This window comes from Seriola aureovittata, chromosome 12 (genome assembly GCF_021018895.1).
Source record: "Seriola aureovittata isolate HTS-2021-v1 ecotype China chromosome 12, ASM2101889v1, whole genome shotgun sequence".
NCBI lineage: Eukaryota > Metazoa > Chordata > Actinopteri > Carangiformes > Carangidae > Seriola > Seriola aureovittata.
Window position 1 is genome coordinate 16788370 of NC_079375.1, and position 18839 is coordinate 16807208.

The following is an 18839-nucleotide window of genomic DNA, read 5'->3' on the forward strand; positions in this document are numbered from 1 at the left end:
TTGACGGGCCAGGTCAACTGTGATACCAACATCCTGACCCTCACATGGGACCAGAGCTCTGTGTCCGGGGCCACCTACACTTTACAAACTGAGATGACGGGCGGCAGTCTCCCTCCTACAGTGCACACCACCTCTAACACTTCACACATTTTGACCAACCTGATGTGTGGACAGCGATATGCTTTCCGCATGGCAGCACAGGATGGAAACTGCCGCAGCAGCTACAGTCCACCCATAGAAATAAGCACAGGTAGAATGTGTTTCTATGGCAACAGCTGCAGTAAAAAAAAAAAAAAAATCAACATACATTAAGTGTCATTTTTCCTCTCTCTTCAGCCCCTTGTCAGCCCACCAACTTCACTGCTCGTGTGGACTGTGGGACAAACAAAGGGAATTTCTCCTGGGTTGAGAGCACTGGAGCAGGTTTCTACACTGTCGAGGTCACAGGAGAGCAGGGCCACGTAGCCTCCTGTTCCTCCAATGACACCTCCTGCGCTGTAAAGCTTCACTGTGGCCGCTCATACTCCGCCACACTGGTGGCTTCCACAGAGAGCTGCAACAGCACTAAACATGCTGATATTCATTTTGACTCTGGTGAGAAATGAGCACAAGCTTACACCTCCAGGCATACATGTACATAGGCAACTACGCACTAAATATCTTTTAATATTCACATTCGTGTAATCGCCAATGACGATGTATCCAAAATGAGCCCTTATAGATCAAGGTTAAAAGAAGGCAGTAACCATATCCTGGGAAAATCTATAAATATGTTATCACCAAATCTCAAACACTTATCTATGACACCTCAAATTCATCTGCATGCCTATACTGGCAGCACATGTGCTTATCTGTGATCAAACTGTCCCCCTGCAGCTCCCTGTCTCCCAGAAGATGTCCTAGCAGAAGTAGAGTGTAACACAAATGTGATGAATGTGAGTTGGACACAGACTGCAGGCTCAGACGACTACACTGCCTGGGCCATCAGCACTGACGGACACAGAGCCTCCTGTAACTTAACCTCCAACTCCTGCTCCATCTATGACCTGCAGTGTGGCAAAGTCTATGAGGTGGCCGTCACCTCTTCCTCCATCCACTGCAGCATCATCACAGGCTCTGACTACAAGGTTCAGTCTGGTGAGTGCATCTCTTTCATGTTCAGAACTTATATATAAAATCAATATAAAAAGAAGAATAAATAATAGGATTCTAACAGAAAACGTCCTCTCTCTTCTTTCAACCACCTCCAGCTCCCTGTAAACCTGAGAACACCACTGTTGACCAGAACTGTAGCAGCAATGTCATGACAGTAAAGTGGAACCAGAGCAGCACAACACAGAACTACACTGTTAAAGCCACTTCCACTTCAGGTGTTAACTCGACGTGCGAGTCCACTGAGGGCAGCTGCTCTTTCCTGGACCTGAGCTGTGGTCAACGCTACACTTTCACTGTGATGGGACACACTAATGTGTGCATGAGCGAAATAAGCACCCCTATAGAGAAGATCACTGGTACACTCAACTTTATTTTGATAACCATCTCCTGATGGAATAGTTTGATGTTTTGGGAAATACATTTATTTGCTAAAATGAGAAGATTGATACCACTGTCATGTGTGTATGGTAAATATGAAGCTAACACTTGCTGTGTCCAAAAGTAACACAAGGTTCTCAGGTGCTGGTAGGTGCATTTTTTGACTTTTGGACAAAACCAGGCTAGCAGTTTCCCTCTGTTTTCAGTCTTTATGATAAGCTAACCTAAGCAGCTGCTGGCTTCATATTTAGCATACGAAGGTGAGAGTAGCATTGATCACTCGTGGCAAGAAAGTGAATAAGCATATTTTCCCTATTCTATAACTACTGCTTTAATTCCAGTGTATTTTTATGTAAGTGTATGTATTTTTGTTACTGGTCCCCTTTTCTCAACTGCACCTCTCTGTTTCTCTAGCTCCATGTCCTCCCACCAATGTGTCAGCTAAACTGAACTGTACCACACTTAACACTCTGGTCATCTGGACGAGCGCAGCTGCAGCCATAGCCTACAGCGTCCAGGCAACCTCCGCTGACGGACACAACTCCTCATGCAGTGACATGGGGACAGCCTGTAACCTTAACAGCCTGGTCTGTGGACAGGAGTACTCTGTTGTTGTGGAGGCAATGCACACAGGCTGTCCTGGACCTGCCAGTGCCCCAGCCATGCTCACTACAGGTGAGTAGAACTCAAAAGTTTGGACTATAAATAGTAATTTTACTTACACAAAATAACATCTACATTATCATTTCCTCCCCCCAGAGCCCTGTGTTCCCACAAATCTCTCTGTCCACTACAATGTGAGCACTGCCCTGGCGATGTGGGGTGCAGCAGGAGGTGCCAGCTCCTACTCTGTTGAAGCTGTGACTGACCAGGGCTCCACAGTCAGCTGTAACACCACCAACAACAGCTGCTTCCTGAATGGCCTGCAGTGTAGTCAGATCTACAACGTGACTGTGACTGCACACAACCTGGCCTGTGACAGTTTGACGTCTGAAATCCATCGTCTCATGACAGGTTAGCTACCTGATTGGGAAGGGGTGTGTGTACAGGTATGGCTCTGTGTAACTATGGCAATGCCTCTTCTCCATGTTTACATGCTTGTTTTCTACTCATTCAGAACCCTGTCCACCCTCCAACGTTCAGGCCAATATTGGATGTGAACATCTTACTGCGACAGTTTCCTGGGAGCAGAGCGACCTCGCTGTGGGTTATGTCGCCTACCTTGACAACCACAGTGGCCACTACACTTCCTGCACTGGCACAGACACCCAATGTAGTGTCTCACGACTGATGTGTGGCACAGTGTACAGCGTCTGGGTCAAGGCCCTGGGATGGCAGTACAACAGCTCTGACAGCACAGTGGTGTCGCTTACATCAGGTAAAGACATACTTAACATGCATCCACTAATATGTACAGACAAGAATACAAGTGATCCAAGCAAACAGCAGCATCTTTGAAGGAGCTGCAGCAAGTAAGCAAGCAGGTCCGATAAACCTCTGTGGGACAGACTAATATATATGCCATAGTGTTGTTAAGGAGGCTCTAGTTGATGCCTGTGATTCTGAAGTAACAATTCAGAGAGCCACAAAGTTTGGCAATGCTCAACTGTAGTATCAAAAAAGACACTGTAGCAGGCAGCAATGCTCATTTCTGTGCACTTTCTGAGCTGAAAGCAATAGACAGACTGCACCCATTTTCACTGGAAATGCCCCATTCTTTCTACAAACCAAACATATGATGAGAGAATCATTTGAAAGATGCTATAATTGCATAACGAGCCTTAAGATGCATAAGGCAGCAGACAGCAGTGCTAGCATGCTCTCGGGGGCAATGCTAACATGCTGATGTTTAAATGTTAAAAGTCAACCTCACTGTGGTGCTGGAGGAAAAGTCAAGGGATCATTAAGACATTATTGTTCATCCTCTGGGGAACATGAGTTTATGGAAATCTGCCTAACAGTTGCTGATGTGTAAGTCTGACCGACTGTACAACTGGAAACTCTTAGGTGTAATGGCTGCTACAGTGGTAAAGTAGTAGTAGGCGGATCTTTGAGCTTAGATTATCTTCACCATAAAATGTTAGATATGATTTGGCTATAAATGTTCATAGTCATATTCTTCTTGATCTGACACAGGGCCTTGCCAGCCGAGCAGCATCGAAGCCATTATGGACTGTGAGGCCCGCTCTGCTACCATATCCTGGCAGCCCAGCGTTGGAGCCTCGTCCTATGTTGCTGAGCTCACAGCTTCATCAGGCCACACCGACAGCTGCGCCACCAATCACACCAACTGTGAGCTGAGCTCTCTGCAGTGCGGACAGAAATACAATGTCACTGTGATGGCTGTGGGAGAGACCTGCAACAGCACTGCTCAAATGGCAGGATACCTCACCACAGGTACAGTACGTTCACCTGTGTGTGTTTGTTGCATTTCAGCTGTGGTGCTTGTGGGATACCAAGAGTAAACTGTTTTTCATGTCAGGTTTATTGTTGTTCATATTTAATTTTCATCACACTGAATTTAGCTACCTCTATGTTAACTCTCTTTCTCCCCCCAGAGCCCTGTGTTCCTACAAATCTCTCTGTCCACTACAATGTGAGCACTGCCCAGGTGATGTGGGATGCAGCAGGAGGTGCCAGCTCCTACTCCATTGAGGCTGTGACTGATCAGGGCTCGATGGTCACCTGTAACACCACCAACAACAGCTGCCGCCTGAGTCGCCTGCAGTGTAGTCAGATATACAACGTCACTGTGATGGCACGAAATGTGGCCTGCAACAACACTGTGACCTCTGAACCCTACCGCCTCATGACAGGTGTGTGGTTGGGAAGAAATGTGAAATGGCTGAATCCTTTCACTATGTACATGTATGGCTCTGTATGTCTTTCCTTCATGCTTAAATGTGTCTTATCCCCTGATTCAGAACCCTGTCCACCCACCAACGTTCAGGCCAATATGGCGTGTGAACAGCTTTCTTCAACTGTTTCCTGGCAGCAGAGTGACCTCGCCGTGGGCTATGTCGCTTACTTTGACAACCAAAATGGCCACTACATGTCCTGTGTTGCCACAACCACCCACTGTAGTGTCTCAGGACTGATGTGTGGCGCAGTGTACAGCGTCTGGGTCAAGGCCCTGGGATGGGAGTACAACAGCTCTGACAGCACTGTGGTGTCTCTTACATCAGGTGATGACATAATGAGTACATACATGATTTTCTCTCCATTTTGGATTTTTTTTTTTTTGCATGCATTCATAAACATACTCGTGCTGTTTCCTCAGCTCCGTGCCTGCCCAGAGAGGTAGAGGTAGAAGTCAACTGTAACTCTGATGGTGCCGCAGTCGTGTCCTGGAATTCTGCTTATGGCACAGCAAACGTTTCCCTGACAGCTATTGTCAGTGGGAGTCTTCAGACTCTGTGTACAACTCAGCAGAATAGATGCAATGTGACAGGTTTATCTTGTGGGGAAACCTACAACCTAAGCCTCACCGCCAGCAACCAACAGTGCAGCCTCACAGCACCGACGCACGCCAACCTCACCACACGTGAGTCGATTGTTCACAGTTGGACCTCATTAGTAACAGTTGTTCGTTTGGGTTTTATTTGACCCTTATCCTTCCACACCTCTCCTCAGGTCCCTGTCCGCCTCAGCGTGTAGCTGTTGACCTGCAGTGTGGTTCCCGCACTGCAGTTCTGTCCTGGGAGGAGAGGTCTGATGTTGAACTGTATATAGCAACTGCCATCAAGGCATCAGGAGGAGGGGTGAAGAAGTGTAACTCTACAGGCTCTACCTGTCAGTTCCCCAGTCTGGTCTGTGGAGAGACGTACAACTTTACTATCACAGCTCAGAGCCAAGGCTGCTACAGCCAGGCCAGTACTACTGTGTCCATCCAAACAGGTACTTTTTGGTCTATGTAGTATAAGTGCACTTACACAAGTACAGTTTTGAGACACTACTACTTAACTTATAATTTTAATATTACACAAATAATTTTTTCAATTAATTTTACTTGTAGCAAAATATTTGACATATATTATATTAAGGCTGAAAGTAACAATTATTATTTCTCTTATTGATAAATTTGTCAATTATTTTCTTGACTGAATGATAATTGTTTGGTCCATAAATCACAAAAAAAGTGTTACTATCCAAACACTGTACTATAATGTAAAACAAGAAAAAAGTAGCAAATCCTCACATCTGAGAAGCTGGAACCATCAAACATTTGGAATATTTGTTAAAAAAGATTAATCACTTACAATAAATTGATAATTTAGTTTTAGTCCTGATTAATGTTTTGTCAATCTGCTAATCAAGCAGTCTAAACTTATACTAAAACAATAATGGATTAAGTCACTGAACTAATTGTTTCAGCTCGTTTCTACCTTTACAGAAAGAATACTCCTTCCTCTGTTTGTAATCGTGTTTTACTCCTTTTTTTCTTCCTCTCGCTCCTCTCAGAGCCTTGCCAGCCTGTGATTGTGTCTGCTCAAGCGCTCTGTCAAAGTGAGGATGTCCAGATCGCCTGGCACCAAGCAAGCGGTGTTATGAATTACTTGGTTACAGCCACAGGGAGCCTTGGATATATGAGGATCTACAACACAAACCAGACCCTTCTATCAGCCACTCTGCCATGTGGACAGGACTACAATGTTACTGTGCAAGGACAAGGCAGCGAGTGTGACAGCAACCACAGCAGCCCTGCCTTCTTCAAAACCTGTACGATTTTGTATTTTATACCTCGTTATGCACGTACATTAAATTAAGTGTTGTTTGTCACTGTGTGTGTATGTGTGTGTGAGTGTTTACACCGCTCCTCTCTCCACAGCCCCATGTATCCCCTGGGATGTGAAGACCTATGTGCAGTGTGAGTTTAACATGGGATCTGTCAGCTGGGGGCCCAGTGATGGCGCCGAATCATATGTTGCCATAGCGACTGGCCTTGATGGACACACCCACCAGTGTCTCACCAACACCACCTCCTGCACCTGGAATGACCTGCACTGTGGGGAGGACTACACGGTTGTAGTGAGAGCAAAGGATGACAACTGCACCAGCCTGCCCAGCAACAGCTCAGTCATCCATATGGGTATGTTACGCAACATTTGTCCAGAAAGGTTCTGTATGAATAATCGCAATGATTCATTTTCTGTTTGTAATTTTTTAATAATTTCTTTGAAGTCCCCTGGAGAGAACTATGTATAAATAGAGAATAAAGGACAGTCCTATTTCCCCTGTAGTTGGACCAAATTACAGTTATTTCCAAGAAAGTTCCTCAGAAATATTAATAATTTACAAACCAATTAATTATAATGTTACCAAATAAATAATAAATGCACAGAATAATTGAAACCACCAATAAGAACTAGATATGGTTGAATATCTTTTTAACAACATACCTATTCTTCCAGATCCCTGTGTGCCCCAGAATTTGGTTGCCTCAGTAGACTGCAATATGAACGTGGTTTCTCTGAGCTGGGATGCAAGTAACGGGACAGAGTTGTACCTGGTATCAGCTGAGGCAGGAAACACAACTACAGGGCTCACCACTAATGTCACCTCAGCTCACTTCTCTGACTGCACCTGTGGACAAAACTACAGCCTCACAGTCACACCATACCGCCAGCACTGTCCTGGCACCTCCAGTGCACCGGTTTCTGTACAGACATGTAAGTTAAACACCTTTTATACATGTATGTCAAAGTATCATATGTAAGATTTGTTTACTTTAAGAAGCAAACTGTTAGATAGATAGATAGATAGATAGATAGATAGATAGATAGATAGATAGATAGATAGATAGATAGATAGATAGATAGATAGATAGATAGATAGATAGATAGATAGATCGATAGATAGATAGATAGATAGAATCTAACTAAAAGAAATCTAAAATTAACTTGCATGTCTTTTCTCCAGGGCCGTGTTCACCTTCAGGAGTCTCTACCATGCAGGACTGCCTCTCTGGCATCGTCATGGTCACATGGCAGGCCAGCAATGGGTCAGACTACTACACCGTCACCACGCAAACTGACACTGGCATGTCAGAAATGTGCATGTCCGACTCTAATCAGTGCAGCTTCCCAGGCCTTACCTGTGGGTACAACTTCTCTGTGTCAGTCACAGCTTCCAACCAACAGTGTAACACAGTCGCCAATGAAACCACTAGTCTGCAGTCAGGTGAGCATTAAATGGCTGTTGGAGGGGAAAACATATGCTCGATTGTTGGAAACATAGTTTCATACAAGCAATGCTATCATAAATAGGCTAAAACGTGAACAGTACATAAACAGCACATTTGTTTCTATTCCATCTCCTGGTAATCAAGAGCTATTGTTTTCCATTCTTATTGATATCATTCAAATTAGTTTTGTCTGTTAAAATTTGTTGGAGCACACTGAATGGAAATCCACTCAAAATATGATCAATAGTCATGGAAAAATAATGATTATGGTGAAGGTAAAGTGATAAAGTGACATTGTGTTAAACAGTTAAAAATACTGACTTTTTTAGTGAACTATTCCTTTACTCTTTTGGAGGATGATCTAAAAATTGTATCACTTATATACACATATATACATTATTTATTGCTTAACTGAATTCAACAACAACTTCGTGTTGTTACACACTCTTCTCTCAGTGTGTATTGACTAACTCTTCTTTCTCTGCAGTGCCATGTGCTCCCACTAATGTCTCAGTGGTAATGGACTGTGCCAACAACACTGCTGTTGTGTCCTGGTCTGCCAGTCGTGGGGCTTTACAGTACTCAGTGACAGCCCGCAGTAGTCATAGCAACGTGAGCTGCGAGACTTCTGACCTCAACTGTAGCCTTGACAACCTCACATGTGGCAGCCACTACACCGTTGAGGTAGTTGCTATGGACGACAGCTGCTCTAGTATCCCAAGCGAGGCACTGATATTAAACTCAGGTGAGAGATACAGCACCAGCGGACACACTCTAATACACAGTTACAGTTTTATACTTTGGTGCTGTGCATACCAAACATTTTCAACTTAAAAATCGTTGCTGTGTAATGAGTTTGCCTTCTTATTCCCAGCCCCCTGCCCACCTCAGAACGTGAGCGCCCAGTTCAGCTGTTCCTCAAACGACATGACAGTTTCCTGGGATGCCGTTAGAGAAGCTGACCACTTCCTGGTTTCAGTAATGGCAGAAAATGGAGGAATCATTGAGTCATGTAACACCACAAACACAGCATGTTCCATCAGCAATGTGACCTGTGGGAAAACATTCACTGCTCAGGTCACCTCTGTCCGAGGTGACTGCCGCAGCCAGCACAGTCAGACCCACAGCATCATGTCAGGTATGAAAACGTTACAAAGTCGTCCATCCTTACATAAATCCGTCCAACCAGTCACCGATTGAACTTTTCTATCTGCTCTTTAGCTCCCTGCCAGCCTCAGGGAATCAGAGGCAACCTAGACTGTGTCACCAATTCCGCTTGGATATCATGGCACGCTGCTCCAGGGGCGGACTGCTACACTGTGTCAGCTGCAGGTGGAGAGGACTATACAGCCAACTGCACCACTTCCAGCAACACTACATGTGAGGTGGAAGACCTGGCCTGTGGTGTACTTTATAACTTCAGTGTTACAGCTAAAAACAGCCAGTGTGAGAGTCAGCCAAGTGCCACCATCGACTTGCAGACAGGTAACAGATTCCAGTCCTAGTGAGAAAAATGTGCCTTTTTTTTTTTTTTTCTCATTCCAAATATTAATTCATGCTACAGTGTCACAGTTAATGAAATCTGCATCTCCCCACAGCCCCCTGCTCCCTGTCTGGCATCACCGCATTCCCTCAGTGCCACAATTCCTCCATCCTTGTGGTGTGGGAACTGATGGAGGGCAGCAGTGGAAACACAGTATACACTGCCACAGCAGAAGCTAGCGACCACACGTACCTGTCCTGCAATAACACGGGCACTACCTGCTACCTGTATGGAGCACGATGTGACCTTTATTACACCATCATTGTAGCTGCTTCATCAGACCAGTGCAGCAGCATGAGAAGTCCACCCTACAGAGTTAGCATGGGTACATGTTTTTGTTTATTTGTTTGTTTTCTGTCACACATTACAAAACATCTGTCACTTATTAATATTTAATTAGACATCTGTATTGTTTACATCTGCCATATAACAATTTAACCCTTTCACACCCTACTCTGTTGTGTATTATAACTATTAATCTTTAATAATACAGATTTATTTCCTCTTCCCAGAGCCCTGTCCACCCATGAACGTGATGGTAAGCAGCTCCTGTGAGGACCACAGTGCACTGGTGTCCTGGACTCCCTCTTCTGTTGCTGAAAGCTACCAAGTTGTCGCTATGGGTGGAGATGGACATGTGCATACTTGCAACACCACCTCCAGTAACTGCAGTGTGTCAGAGCTCCACTGCGACCAGCAGTATACAGTGGTCGTCACTGCTAGCCATGAGAACTGCTCCAGCAAAGCCAGTCAAAATGCAACACTAAATACAGGTATTTGCCAAAAAGACAGAAAGTAATGTATTGACTTGATTCAAGAGACCCATTATGAGTAAATCATACCAGTCTCAGCACACTAAGAATTTGATATTTTTCTATCCAGGTCCTTGCCAGCCAGCTGGACTCTCAGTTTCATTCCAATGTAACAACCAGTCTGCACTGCTGTCATGGACACCGAGAGATAATGCTGTTGACTACTATGGCTGTGCCCAGTCTGGGAATGGAGACATGCTGCACTGTCACAGCACAAATCCCACCTGCACAATCGAGGGTCTTGATTGCGGAACCGTTTACAATTTCTCCGTCCAGGCCTCAGATGGTACATGCAACAGCTCCTTCAGTGACCCAGTGCAGAGGGGAGCAGGTATACGAGCTGTGTGTTAATTCTCAAACACTCAATACCATGTAATGTTTTTGTTTAAAAATGAAGTAATACATTCGTCCTCTCTCTCTGCCTTAGCTCCCTGTCCTCCAGACGCTGTTGAGGTGCAGCTGCTGCCAATGCAGATGGAGATCCAGGTGATGCGCTTCAACTGGACACAGATCTCCTGCAGAGACACTGAGTACATTCTGGCGCTAACAGGAAGTCTGCTTGGGGACACCCAGGCCCTGTTCGAGCTCTCCTCCTTTTGGACACAAAGGACATACTTCGAGATTCCTCTCCCCTGCAGTTCATCCTACGACGCTACAGTGCAGAGCAGGAACGGTGCTGGTACCAGCGACCCGTCTGTGTCTCTCAGTGGAACAACAGGTAGATTACACTTAGAACTTAGTACTGTTCAAACACGGTTTTACCTTTTACACTTCAACAATGCAGTGGAGTATGGGTAAACCTATCAAAACATAGGATCTCTTGATAGAGAATTGAGTGAGGGTGTCCACAGAACCACAGATACCTGAAAGTAGACCTCTCTCGTTCACTTGTTACACACAGCTGTGACTAATATCGACTAATTAGCTGAAACCATCATCAGCATCATCAGCTACACCTGTGCTTTTCCTGTCAAAACTCCTGTGTCTGAAATCACTCACTACTTCCTATATAGTGAGTTTGCAGCTTTATAGTGCTGTCTGAATGTATAGTGAGAATTATTACATCCTATATAGTGGACTCATAGTATCCCACAATGCATCATGAAAAGTAGTGTACAACCAATGGTCACTAACCAAGCAATATATCCCATCATGCATTGCACTCCCACTGGAAGACAGAAAAACGGTGCGGAGAAAATGACCTGATTAGTGTCTGAAAGAGTGTTTACATTTTACCAATGAGCTCACTATATAGTGCTCTACATAGCACTCCCTGGGTAGTGAGTAGGGAGGAGTGAATAAGAGTGATGTCGGACACAACCTTGCTAATCTGATGATACAGTGGGATTGTGGGTAAAGAAAGTCAGGTGATGAGTTCTATACACAGTATTTTGTGATGAATGAGTTTGAAAGTCAGCAAAGGCCAAACTAGAAGAGGTAGAAATTGTACAGGAAAATATATAACACACAACCTTTTTTCAATAAATGAAGGTCTCAATGCACATTTCTATGGGCAACATTTTAACATGTAATTACAGTAAAATGTTGCCTTTAAACACCTAGTCCCAAACTGTTGCAGAATGGCTATAAATCAGTTTGGGTATCTTTATCTGTAACAATACTTTCAGAAATATGAAGTAGCAGAAAATGGAAACAGTCAAGCAAAGTACAAGTACTTCTGATGTGTACTTTAGCACAGAGTGTGAGTACTTTGTTACATTCCAGCACTGCTCAGTGCTGTGCAGGCTGATTCGCTGTCATGGCTACAGGGACACTTGAACAGAACAGAAGCAGTGTTAATGTTATTAACCAGTGCTTTTCCTGCTGTTACAAGTCAGAATGTTGTTCTGCTGTTGTTGCTCATTTAACAAAGAGTATTTCAGGTTATAGGGAAACACATGACTTTTATAATCATGTTTCCAGGTGCTTTAACTAACTATAATTCCTCCTCTCCCAGCTCCATGTCCCCCACCAGGAGTGTTGTACAGTGGTAACAGCTCCTTTGCCACAATCTCATGGAACGCGTCAGTGTTTGCCACCACATACACCGTGTATGACAACAGTGTTACACCAAAGGTTCAGTTATGCAGCGTGACAGGGCTGTCCTGCTCTCTGTCCAACATCACCTCCAGTCACCTGGTGATCACAGCCAGCAACACAGCTGGAGAGAGTGAAGCTAAAAGTGTCACAAATGGTAGGAAACTGATGTGTGTGTGTTAAAAGATGCATTATACTGTATTTTTAGAACAAACTAAGTCATGTAAGCCTTTTCTCTTTAGTGGTACCACAAGGACGCAGGAGGAGAGATCTCAGTGAAATGCAGAATGGTGAGTATTGTAAGAAAACAATTGGGTTTTTTTTCTTCATGTTGCACTGATTTTTTGAGGGCTGATGGCCATTGTCTAGAAAGTTGTTTTTTTTTTATACTTTGCATGCTATCTCAACTGAGTCCTCATTTACAGGACAAACAACCCATGAGTCAGCTGGGATCTAATTCACAACTCTGGTTTGTTTTTCCCCCAACAGGAGGCCTCTCGGCTCCCATGCTAGACGTCACACAAGCAATGTCAACAGTTATTTTTGTTGAGTGGTCTCAAGTGGATGCTGCCTCCCACTACAGCCTGGTGATCAAGAAGCAGGACAGATCCAGTAAACCTCAGGAACTAACAGTGTATGGGGAGAATATAATTGTCACTGATCTGAGTCCGAACTCTACCTACTGTTTCTCTGTGTCGGCCAGCAACGCGGCCACTAGTGGACCAGAGTCAGAGCCCGTGTGCGTACAAACACGAGCAGGGCTTCCCCAGTAAAGGGAAGCACTTCTGTAGACAAACAAGAGGTCTGTACACGCATCTCCCAGTTAAATGTGATGACTTTACTGTCAAAATGGCAGCTTGTTTGACATTTACTCATAATTCACAATAACTTGGATCTGGTTGCTTTGACATTTACAATTCTGCCTGTTTACCATAAGTTGCACAGTTGTTTTAGTGCATTTTGGTCATGTAATGAAACATTAAGTCTATTTAACAAACACCCAGGAGGGACATATTAGGTAGATATCTTCCAAATAGAAGCCTGGGCCCTAAATATTTGAAGTTCTTCTATTTTGTACTTGTGTAAAAACCCTTTAGAGAGATACATGTTTTACTGCTGTTGGTTGAGGTTATACATTTATATGTAGGGCTTTGTTCCTCCTGCTTTTTATATTTTATTCACTTTTGTAAATTATATATTGGTCATCTTAAAAGGTAATATATCAGGAAGTGTCTAGAGTATTTACCTTTTGCCACTTCTGAATGTATATTTAACGTGGAAATTATTTTCAGACTACATTCTAATAAAAGTACCAAAAATAGTTTGCATTCTGCCTCTGTCTTTCAACTCAATACCTGTGATATGCTTCAGTTTCTACTGACATTTGAATGCCCTTTTCCTTTAAAAAAACAATACAGGTTGTTCATAAAAGTGTTTTAATAGAAAACAAAATGCAACAGAGCAATAACCCAATCACAACACAAGCAGGGCACAAGTGTGTGTGGTAAAAATTACCCTTTGCATACTGCCCTTTGGAGGATTAAAACATTCTCAGGCTGTCTACACACGATCATCGACAGAAATATTTTGCGCTGGCTTGAGCAACCGTTGGGCCACATCGCTGCTTTGCTCAAATATTAACTTTAACCGCTCACTTTGGACTGTTGAAAGCATGTTTAAGCAGAATACAGCGGACAAAGAAGCTTCAGTATAAAGAAATTCCAGACATATGCACTGTAGTATTAGTCAAATTTTTAAAAAAGGCGTGTATTGGCTTTTGTACAGCCTGTACATAACAGTTATTCTTTATAAATTATATGACGACAGTGTTGCGCTGGGCTTTCAGCACGGACTGCGCCCAACCCAGCAGTGAATGCAACTCTGACCACTTATCATGTGTAGACAGCTTCCAAAACATTATATACAAACCCATATCGTCCTGGGGCAAAACAATGAACCATAGAAAATTAAAATGCCATTTTTTGCCACTTTCCAAATTTCAAGTGAAGACTAACAATGGTCTAACTGGGAGTGAAAAAGGCAGAAAAACATATAACGTAAAGCAACATTACATTGGCCAAAGACAACAACTCCAGATGTCCAATGTGCTAACATTCCTACTTTTTAGCACAAGTGACAGACCAGACAACTGGGTAGAAAAAAGGAAGAAAAACACAGGGAGTAGAAGAAGTAATATTGCTGCAAGGCAACATTTACTCAGTGCTCTGACTCCTTCTGCGTTCACTATGTTTACTATGGTCATTACTGGACTCGCGTTGATGATGACTCCTCTCTTTGCTACGACTACGTTTGTGAGAACGCTGTTCTCCGTCTCTCTCCCTGTCTCTCTCTCTGCTGTGGCTGCGCTCTCTTTTCCTGCTCTTCTCCTCTCCACTTTTGTGCCTCCTTTCCCTGCTTCGACTCCGGCTCGACCTTTTGGCCTTCCTCTCTTCTCTGTGCCTCTCCCTGTCGTCTTTATGCCTCCTGTCTTCAGTCTCTCCCCTGCTCTTCTTATCCCTGGACCTCTCCCTCTCAGTGCCTCTATCTTTATGGTGATCCCTGTCCTTCCTCCTGCTCCTATCATCCCCGCCGTCTCTTTCTTTGTCTCTGCGTTCATTTCTTCGGTCCCGGCTGCCGCTGTGACTTCTTTTACGCTCTCGTCTGTCTTGGTTCCTGTCTGCACTGCGGGACCGCCGTCTCTCCCTGTCCCCTCGGTCCCCTCTGTCCCTATCTCGGTCCCTGCCCTCCCTCTCCTTCCTTTGCCGGTCCCGCTCCCTCTCTAGCTCTCGGTCGAAGCTGGGGCCATGGCGGTCCCTCTCACGATGGTGGCTCCTGCTCCTTGACCGTTTGGGCGACCTTCGGGGGCTCGGTGTCCGTCTGGGTGTCCTGGAAACACAGGTACCATAAGCTTCAAGCAATTAAACTTTCTAGTCTAATTAATTATAGTTTATATAATATATTATATATTACATATACATAAATTATATTATATTACACACACACGTATGGGCTTAAAGCCAAACACATGGATGTGTATGGGCTAAAGCCCAATAATAACTTTTGACAACAGTCTCCAGACAATCACGGCTTGAGTTAAACAGACTTGACATCCTTTCCCACCAGTTTAAAAGTTTTACAATTCATATGTATCGCATAAATATACTTCTAAGAGTAAAAGATGGGGAAAATTAACTTTTCCATTCTACTTTTTTTTTTTTTGGGGGGGGGGGGGGGGGGGGGGGTTTAAAACTAAATAATTTGAATCCTTTACCTGGAGCGGCGTCTCCCAGCTTCTTGCCTTCCTGACTCTGCAAATGTGGCTTCCTCCTCCTGCGTCTCCTTCTGTGCGACCTTACGAGGCCTTGCCTTTATCTGCTGGTCAATAATCTTCTGCACAGGCACTGGGATACGGGGGAACAGAGTGGAGAACCACTCCAGTTTGGTCAGGAAGGACCGCAGCATCTCTCCGATGGTCATCACACAGCCACCTCCTGCCTTCACGTCGAGCTCCTGAAACCAAAACGTTGGGAAAGAGCCACAGAAAAACTCAATTAGCACACAGAGGCAGGAAGTAGATAAATCTGATTGCTTTTTCAATCATGCCTCATATCAAAAAGCAATTTGTGATGACCAAGTACTGAACCTTCACCTCTGTTCATCTAGCTTAATCTCTCATATCAATCAAATGTGCCTGGCTTTACTTCTAATTACTAGAGGAAACAATAATATAAATATCACTAAAAAGTTTGCCTCATCTAAGCTGTCTGGCAGTTCCTAGAATCTGTATTTACAAAGTGAGCTTTGATTATCAAGCAGAAGTTACTATATTTTTCTATTGAAAGATTCTCCCCTTTCCTTCAGATGATCCGTTCAAAAAAAAAAAAAGCATCTTCAAAAAGTGGTTGCATCTACTCTTTACAGACCATAAATGAAGGGATGGGAGAACTTTGATATAAATCCTCATTGAGCTGAAGGGACAAAGATAGAGAAGCCTTGGCTTCCTTCATCAGTCTCCTAACAACACAATGACCTCTTGGGGAGAATAAAAAACGCCCACAGTGTAAGCACAGACTGGAGCAGGTAGGTAAGTGCACACCAGTTGAATAGTTATCAACTTTATATGGTAGAGAACAGCCGCTTTGCACTCACACACGCAAACCAACAGTGCTGAGATACAATATCCAATTCACCTGCTGCACAATGGGCATCTAAAGAAAAAAACAGGGGAATTAACCAGTTGGGTAGGATTTCATATGATCAATTAAAAACAATGCAACAGAACATCAGAGGAGGCCTGGTTGCACAGTCTGGGATCAAATTATATTTCAATTAAATATGGACAAAACACAATAGCTGTATGCAAAATTTGACAAGTGTTATATATTTTGTGTTGTGTTTGTGTGTGTGTCTGTATGAATTCTCCAATTGTGATGTATCCCAAATTTTGTTTTGTGCAACAAGTCCTGATAAAAAGCTTGTCAAAAACAGAGAGCATGCCTTGATATCACATTAGACTAAAAGATTGACTCAGCATTATTGTGGTACTTACCCTGATAAAAATCAGCAGCAGAGCAGTGAGCAAGTAACCTAGCTACTCAAGTTTAGAGGACAAAAACTGGGGACAATTAAGCCAAATGAAGGCAAAGGTGAAAAATCAGCTATGAGCATCACAAGGGGGGAAACATACAGCTTTTAACTTGTGTCGTGTAACTGTATTTAATGGAGACAAAGAAACATCAAATTATTACCCGTGGTGACATACCTCCTCATCATCCAGGAAGCCGTCGTACCATTCGATCAAGTCTGTTGGGGGCTGAGTGTATCTGAGGTAAAATAAAACAGAGAGCACAATTTGAGCATTTGCATCACATAAACATGTTATGATGTTGCACAGATTTCAATTACGTTTTTATGGACCTGTTCCAATGATACTTCATACACTGATTTTCACTGTTGAGAGGTAAATATGGACAATGACTTTTTTTCACGTTTCATGATCTGTGTGCAGCAATTAAATCTGCCTTTAACAATTTCGGAAAAAAAAAGGTAGCTTATTAGTAATTACAATCTGCATTATTAGATATTAACTCACTTAACTGATACTTTTGTAATTCACAGATGTGTTGGCTTTAAGAATAAAACAAAATTTAAATGCAAAATAGCATGCAAAACATAAGTAACATCCGTATAGTAGAGTTATGGTGATTAAATTTTGCAAGCTCATAAAAAAAAATCATACCTTATGTACATGAAGCCAAGTGCTCTGATGTATGGAGAGTCTGTGTGAGTGATCAGACCCATCAGCTGTTTGCGAGTCAGCTTGAGTGTAAACAGTTTGTACAGAAGACAAAAAGCAGTAGACACAATACCACCAGTTCCAACTCCACGCACCTAACAAAAATGAAGACATATTTGTAAAGTATGTCACTGTACATCATCCACAGCTAACCTATTCCTCATGCCTGACTATGACAACAGTACTCAACAAAACAAGTATTAATGAATTGTGTAAATTTGCCCTACCTGTAAATCATATCAAGTGATTTCCAACACAATGATTTGAGATACCTCCCAGACTGATAAGGAAAATATACAGGGGGTAAAAGATGGGGAATACGGGGAATATAAAAAGCACGTACTTCTCACTTACCCCTCCGCACATTCCAGTCTGGCCTGCGGTTTTTCTGCTTCCCTTTTCCCAAGGCTCAACATGAGTCACCTGTAGGCACACAGAGAACCATATTTAACACACACGACTTAATTTAAGTTGCTATCATACACATCAGAAAACTCCTCACTGATGACTTTTTTATTAGAGGCTTCATGAGAAATGTTTAGAACATCGTGGAAGTTCGCATTCATATTGATAGCAGTATACCTACTATCCACAAGAATTGTGTTGAACTGTTCAAACAATTCTTTAAGTTTTGATCAAAAACACGAAAACAAATCACATACTAAATTAACTAACAAATACTGAGTAAACCAGGCGTAACGTTGACGGTTAAACATTATGTTTATACTAGCTGCCAACAATCGCAAGCTAGCTTAATTTAAAGTTAGAAATAAATAAACAGTAAGTTATAATTCGTTCACAATTACTTGAAATAATCGGGTGGTAAAGTTATGAGATAGAACTAGCGCTGTTTGATGCAGTTAGCCCTTTATATTTGACGACTGCAGCACACTGCTGCCACAGTAACGCTATCTTCACTGAACAGTGGTTACCTAACTAGCATGCGGGTTAGCTTTCGCTAATGTTACCTTGAAATAGATTTCGTCCACGACTTCATGGTAGGTCTTTAGTTCATAAAGCTGAACTTTGAAATACGGCGAAGACAGCACATTGGTAAGAATCATTGGGTTGAGGTTCATAGTCTTTTCGTTGCCCCACAGGGGCAGTACATTTCCATGTTTTCCTGGTGCAGGCTTGCTAACGGCCTGTGTTGGTAGCTGGTTTCCGACGTTAGCCATGTTAGCTGAATCCCACGCCGCTAAACTTGGTTTACAGTTGGCGTATTTCCGTTTACAAAGCCATCAATATTAGATAGTGAATTGTCGATGTTTAACAATTTCGTCCGTTTGGTTGATACTGATTTGTGGTGAAATTGATGATAACAACTTCCCGCCGTCGTTGTATCTTAAGTCCTGCTGCGAGGTGGAACCGGAAGTGTACCGTTGGTGGTGCAGTGTGAACGGACTTCTGCTTGTAACTGTAGATCGTTAAACA

General features: G+C 43.2%; 3 protein-coding genes across 3 annotated transcripts; 2 read left to right on the plus strand and 1 right to left on the minus strand.

Annotated features, from left to right (window-relative positions):
- Window positions 1-2090: 2090 nt before the first annotated feature.
- On the plus strand, window positions 2091-7249 carry LOC130178699 (fibronectin type III domain-containing protein 7-like). Its single transcript, XM_056391147.1, has 11 exons — window positions 2091-2208; window positions 2293-2547; window positions 2651-2911; window positions 3670-3930; window positions 4092-4349; window positions 4458-4718; window positions 4814-5077; window positions 5167-5430; window positions 5995-6252; window positions 6362-6622; window positions 6945-7249. The coding sequence occupies exons 1-11, from the start codon at window positions 2091-2093 to the stop codon at window positions 7247-7249; spliced, it is 2766 nt and encodes a 921-aa protein (XP_056247122.1).
- Window positions 7250-7458: 209 nt separating this feature from the next.
- On the plus strand, window positions 7459-13517 carry LOC130178962 (fibronectin type III domain-containing protein 7-like). The gene is made up of 11 exons (XM_056391617.1): window positions 7459-7713; window positions 8205-8462; window positions 8592-8855; window positions 8939-9202; window positions 9316-9585; window positions 9773-10033; window positions 10143-10403; window positions 10500-10790; window positions 12030-12266; window positions 12352-12399; window positions 12599-13517. Exons 1-11 carry the CDS (start codon window positions 7482-7484, stop codon window positions 12880-12882), a joined length of 2670 nt encoding a protein of 889 aa, XP_056247592.1. The 5' UTR covers window positions 7459-7481; the 3' UTR covers window positions 12883-13517.
- An 11-nt stretch (window positions 13518-13528) lies between these two features.
- On the minus strand, window positions 13529-18798 carry prpf38b (pre-mRNA processing factor 38B). The gene is made up of 6 exons (XM_056391618.1): window positions 18374-18798; window positions 17760-17828; window positions 17349-17500; window positions 16872-16932; window positions 15381-15619; window positions 13529-14995 (listed from the first exon to the last, which is right to left on the minus strand). The coding sequence occupies exons 1-6, from the start codon at window positions 18581-18583 to the stop codon at window positions 14323-14325; spliced, it is 1404 nt and encodes a 467-aa protein (XP_056247593.1). The 5' UTR covers window positions 18584-18798; the 3' UTR covers window positions 13529-14322.
- Window positions 18799-18839: the final 41 nt, after the last annotated feature.